At 35.8% G+C, this 5,303-nt stretch overlaps 1 protein-coding gene across 1 annotated transcript; it reads right to left on the bottom strand.

The window, feature by feature from the left end:
- Positions 1 to 477: 477 nt before the first annotated feature.
- On the bottom strand, positions 478 to 4,428 carry LOC110920705 (SNF1-related protein kinase regulatory subunit beta-2). Its single transcript, XM_022164899.2, has 4 exons — positions 3,973 to 4,428; positions 2,402 to 2,577; positions 2,124 to 2,286; positions 478 to 1,014 (listed from the first exon to the last, which is right to left on the bottom strand). The coding sequence occupies exons 1-4, from the start codon at positions 4,144 to 4,146 to the stop codon at positions 685 to 687; spliced, it is 843 nt and encodes a 280-aa protein (XP_022020591.1). The 5' UTR covers positions 4,147 to 4,428; the 3' UTR covers positions 478 to 684.
- Positions 4,429 to 5,303: the final 875 nt, after the last annotated feature.

Below are 5,303 nucleotides of genomic sequence, written 5' to 3'. Positions count from 1 at the left end.
ACAATTTTAAAAACAATTTTTTTGAAAACGACGTTTATATAAAGAAATATGTCTTTATTTGTATATTTAAAACGTATTTTGTTAAATAATAATCGTCAAATAAAGAAATAAAAAAATTAAGTAATTATATAAACAACTCCTAAGCTATAAAAGGACCATAAGACCCTTAGGCTTAACTAGAAAAAATTAACATTGTTCGTGTTAAAGGCCTAAACCGTTATAAAATGCAATCTTAGGGTCTGAAATGTTAAAAAACTCTTTTTTGGAATAAAGGGGTTAAACTGGTTAAAACACATGCGCCAAAATAGTAATTTACTCAAAAATTAATAAAAACTCATTTTCACACATGCCCAACGAAATCGGTCAAGCGATTTTTGCCAAGCCTAATCCTCTTTCCGTATCTATTACAAGATCAACCAACATTGAGTTTTGATACCCACGACATGTACTAAAGGAAGGATACCTATTGCATTGTACTTGGATTTCACATTCTTAGAAAACATTACCATTTTCAAAAGGGAGTAGTAAATCTACACGATGGTTACTGTTCATACATATAAAGCTCGAAAACATAACACTAAGTAAAGCTAGGAACGAATCAAACACAAACACATACACACAACGCAACTGGCATAAAACTAACCATTCACACTGGACCAGATTGGTTGGTTTGGCGGTCTGTGATTATTGATGTATAGATTTGTAGAGCACGACAGTAACATACTTGGATAAGAACCGATGAGTGGACCCCAGCGCCACAACAGAGTCACTGCTCTTCCCTTTCTGCATGTAAAGATGGTTTATAACAACGTGTTGCGGTCTTGAAGAAATAGGCGGGTTCTCCATATGGTGCAACGGGGGGGCGTTAAGCAGCGTCATTTGGAGATGTGGTGGTACCAATGGTGGCTCCTTTGCATAGTCCTCTGACCCGAGTTGTAAATTGTTGTAGCTTGAATCTGGGGACCGAGGGGGTTCAAAACCAGATATGCTTCCAATGTCTTCAGGTACATATTCCTGCCATCAACAACCATAATGCTAGATAAAGTTTTTGAGAAAAACAAAACTGAAAAAATGGGCTAGTTGGGTAACAGGTCAAAACAAGTACTCTTTTACTATGGATTAACACGGGTCAGGATGGGTTGACCCGAAACACTTCTTGTCCAAATTTGTTCACCTTGGTTATAAACCAATAGTGTACCGAATCAAATATGGCTACACTTTCATATGACGTTTGACCCGTGCAATGCATTTGACCTTTTTATTCTACCTGTTTGACCCGATGGATGTAAAACCTAACCCAAAGTGATCCATTCCAGAGTAAATGGGTCAAAATTGCCACCCCTGCTTATATCAACAAATTATTTGGCAACTTATATCGCGTTTCATATCAAGTTTCAATAAAGAATCAAATTCGATCATCAAGATTCATCTTGCCAGTTAAAATGATAATCTTGGTTTTAAATTGCGTGATGCGCTCCGATGCGTTTAGTCCAAAAAACTGATGCGTGATGCGAGCGCATCACGTATGTGATGCGTTCTTTATAAAAAAATAGTTAAAAATTATTTATACATAAAAACTTATAAAAACATACTTAAAGTAAAACAACTGACGTAATTAGAAGATAAGAGTTGTGTTTTTTGGTCCAAATCAAGCATACTAAGATGTTAATTATGGAAAAAACCGAACACAGTTCATAAAATCTGGAAAAAAAAAGCATAAGAAACAATGTTGCGTGCATCAGAGCGCATTATGCGATGAGCGCATTATGCGAAATGCGCGCAATATTCTCGCATCAAGTAAACGCATCGCATCAGTTGTTGCGATGCGCTCTCATTAGTGCATCGGGCGCATCACGCATTATGCGCGCATAATGTGCGCATTTTAAAACCAAGATGATAATCGAACAAAACAGAACTAATTTTTCAGACATGATATATTGAATATATCTATGTAATTTCCAAAGACTTATATCACGTTTCATATCAAGATTCGATAAGAATCAGATTATATCATCAAGATTCCTCCTGCCATTTAATTTGATAATTGAACAAAAAGAAACTAAATCTAAATCTTCACTGACATGATATATAGAATAGAATTATGTAGTTTGCAAAGAAAATACCTGCAAATCTAAGATGTTGAAAGTGTTGCCGGCTTCATCCTTGGTCCATTGTACATCAGGGGAATACCTCCATTGACCATCAACAACGAATCTATACTGGTAAACGCCTGAAGGAAGAACCTTTAATATGATGAAATCTTTTCCCGATCTCTGCAACGGCTTCCTGATCAAGAACAAAGCACCACATGATTCTATAAGCGATCACATATTCCTCCAATATAAAAAGGGTTGTAATTAAAAAAGTGAAGCATAAGTTGTTCTTTATATATACAATTTACCTTGTTTTCCAATTGTCCCATGAGCCTTCGACAGCCACTTCTTTTCCGTCATAACTCCAAGTAATCATTGTCGGAATTCCTTGCTCGGGAACCGTGTCTTCATAGCCGGAGGAGTTGTGCATCCATGAACTGTTTGATTGCATTTCATCCGGCCTTTGCAACGGAGCCACTGGAACCTGAAAACACACACAACAGTGCAAATGATCACGGCTTTAGGATATTCTTCCTATAATGTAAGTCTCATTTTACCATATAAACTTTTGTATCTCTTTGCATTTTGTGCATCTTCAGAGACTTGTTGCCAAATAGAACACGCTTCTTAACCGCCAAGGTAGAATATGGCGTGAGAGAGATGAACACTTTGTGTTCGTCCGAAACAAAGTTAAATAATAAATATTTTCAAGAGAATGCATTAAAGAGAGAAGACGTTCTTGTCGGTGGTCATAGCCATTTATTTTGACCAAGGTAGAAGCTAAAAAACAAGGTATCATTTCATATATTCCCTCAAAGACTTGGTATGATATCATAATTACCCAATATGTCATGATATCGAAAAATACACATTTAAAAAGGTATGAGTTAATTACTGTTTTCGTCCCTATGGTTTGTCAAAAATCACTATTTCAGTCCATTAGTTTAAAAATTGCGATTTCAATCCCTGTGGTTTCACTTTCGTAACCATTTCAATTCATTTATTCTGTTAGTACAAGGACTGAAATGGTTACGAAAGTGAAACCACAGGGACTGAAATCACAATTTTTAAACTAATGGACTGAAATAGTGATTTTTGACAAACCACAGGGACGAAAACAGTAATTAACTCAAAAGGTATATTTGATATTAGTTTTTTTGGTTGAGTAAAGATATTATACAAATTATACAAGTTCAAGGCTGCATATGAAATCGCCACAAAAAAACAAAGTGGGAAGAAGTGAAGAACGTTTAGGGGAGGCGTTTGGTTCACGGAATGTTTACAAATGAATTGGAATTCTTTCAAATTCTTAATGTGTTCGATTAGTAATTTTCTTAACGGACTTCAACTCACTCCCATTTTCAACCATTTGAACGGAAACTATTATTAGAAACTACATTCATGTATCGAGTTTATAATAGTATGTGTGTTCATTGAATTGAATATCAATAAATGCAATACAGTAAATAACGCATGCACACGCATTTAAAAAGTGATGATCATGACTTACAAAACAATAATCCGATAAATGTAGACAAACAAGACGGATAGTCAGGGAGCTAAATAAACACATTAGACACTCATCCAAACAAACCCTTCTCACCGAACTAGAATTCGCCTAAACCATTAGCTAAAATCACATTTTAACCACAGTAAAGCCAGATTTCATAACTAGTGATTACTTGGTGCTTAACAAACTAAACAGTAATTAAAAAAATAAAATTCCCAAATCAATCTGTTATCCTTCAACAACCCTAACTCCTTTAATAACAAATCTTCACACACACACACACACCCTAGATCTATTCATCTATTCAATAATTATTCATATTAATATTCAAATAACTAAAAATAAAACATATAATTAGAAGTTATATACCTGTGGAGTGAACATCAATGGGGAACCAGAAACCCTAGGGCTCGGAGGAGGAGAGTGGCCCATGAAATCATTATCATCACCGCCACCGCGAACAACCGAGTTACCGTCGGGACCATTGCCGATCGACGCCGTGCTACCACCGCCGCCGTCGTCTCTACCGTTTACGTTCCCCATAATAAACAAAGGGGCCTCAGAATCGGAATAATATAGATTCCATAAAAATGAGGATAAACCGACCACTAAATCTCAGTGATTATTAAAAAAAGAAAAGGTTTTTGTGAATGGGGATATGAAAAGGGAAATGGTGTTGGATATTGATTTTAGTGAGTGAGATGGAGGATGGTAAGATGAACAAGAGAGAGACCAAAGGAATCTCAAGGGCAATCAGTGTATGATGAACCCATAGAAATGTTTTTTTTTTCTTTTTTTCTTTTTTTTTTTTTAATTGTACATTACACTTCAATTTTTAACACATTTTATATATCGTGTCGGATTGCTGGATTGTAAAATGCCTTAAACCTAGGGTTTCGACTGTTCGCTTTGCTATAGTTCATAACTAGAAAATATAAACCGGTGATAATCAGATGATATAATCATATCAAAGTAAATATTCGAATAAAACTTTGGTTGTTCAAACTTTAAAAGGAAAAAACTTGGACACTTGGACCACAACCCACTAATTCAACTTATTGTGTGCCTTTATGTCACACCCTAACCAATGGCGTAAACATCGGGGTGAGGCACTGAGCGAAACAGATTGTCCAGGATAAATCCATAACAACTAAATTACCAGATAATTAACATTATGTCCCATACCATAACTTATCAAATAAAGCAGTTATTATAGACATAGTTATCTCAAAGACAAATCATAGTTCCGACAACTCAAATTATTAATTGTTTGTTTCTAGACTCCCCTACTTGATTCTTGAACAGCAAGCATAACACAAGCATCCTAAACACCTGTCACATACGTTAAAATAGAGGTCAATACACATAGTGTAAAGATGAGCATACAAGTTTAATAGTATAACAGATAGCGAAAGCGGTTTACGCATAACCAGCATGTAACATGTTAAAAAGTGAAGCTAGCAGGTTATCGACAATGAAATATGCACATGCATGACTGCGAGTTGTAAAATGCGCAACCCATATCACCACTGTGACACGTGAAGTAAAGCCCTTGACAACCCTTGTCCACGACAGGTGCTGAGTCCAAACTAGAGTACTATCGTTGCTAAGGTGTCAGGCAACAATCATTGTGTAAACATAACATACAAGCATTCATCGACTAACACGTATAACATGCAATAACGGTCAGCGTATAAGAG

This window comes from Helianthus annuus, chromosome 17 (assembly GCF_002127325.2).
Source record: "Helianthus annuus cultivar XRQ/B chromosome 17, HanXRQr2.0-SUNRISE, whole genome shotgun sequence".
Lineage (NCBI taxonomy): Eukaryota > Viridiplantae > Streptophyta > Magnoliopsida > Asterales > Asteraceae > Helianthus > Helianthus annuus.
This window is presented reverse-complemented; position numbering and strand designations above follow the sequence as displayed.

Coding starts and splice junctions, on each gene's coding strand:
- LOC110920705 (XM_022164899.2), bottom strand. CDS start 4,146: ATGGGGAACGTAAACGGTAGAGACGACGGCGGCGGTGGTAGCACGGCG. Junction 2,578..3,972: donor CATTGATGTTCACTCCACAG/GTATATAACTTC, acceptor GTGTGTTTTCAG/GTTCCAGTGGCTCCGTTGCA. Junction 2,287..2,401: donor TGGGACAATTGGAAAACAAG/GTAAATTGTATA, acceptor GTTCTTGATCAG/GAAGCCGTTGCAGAGATCGG.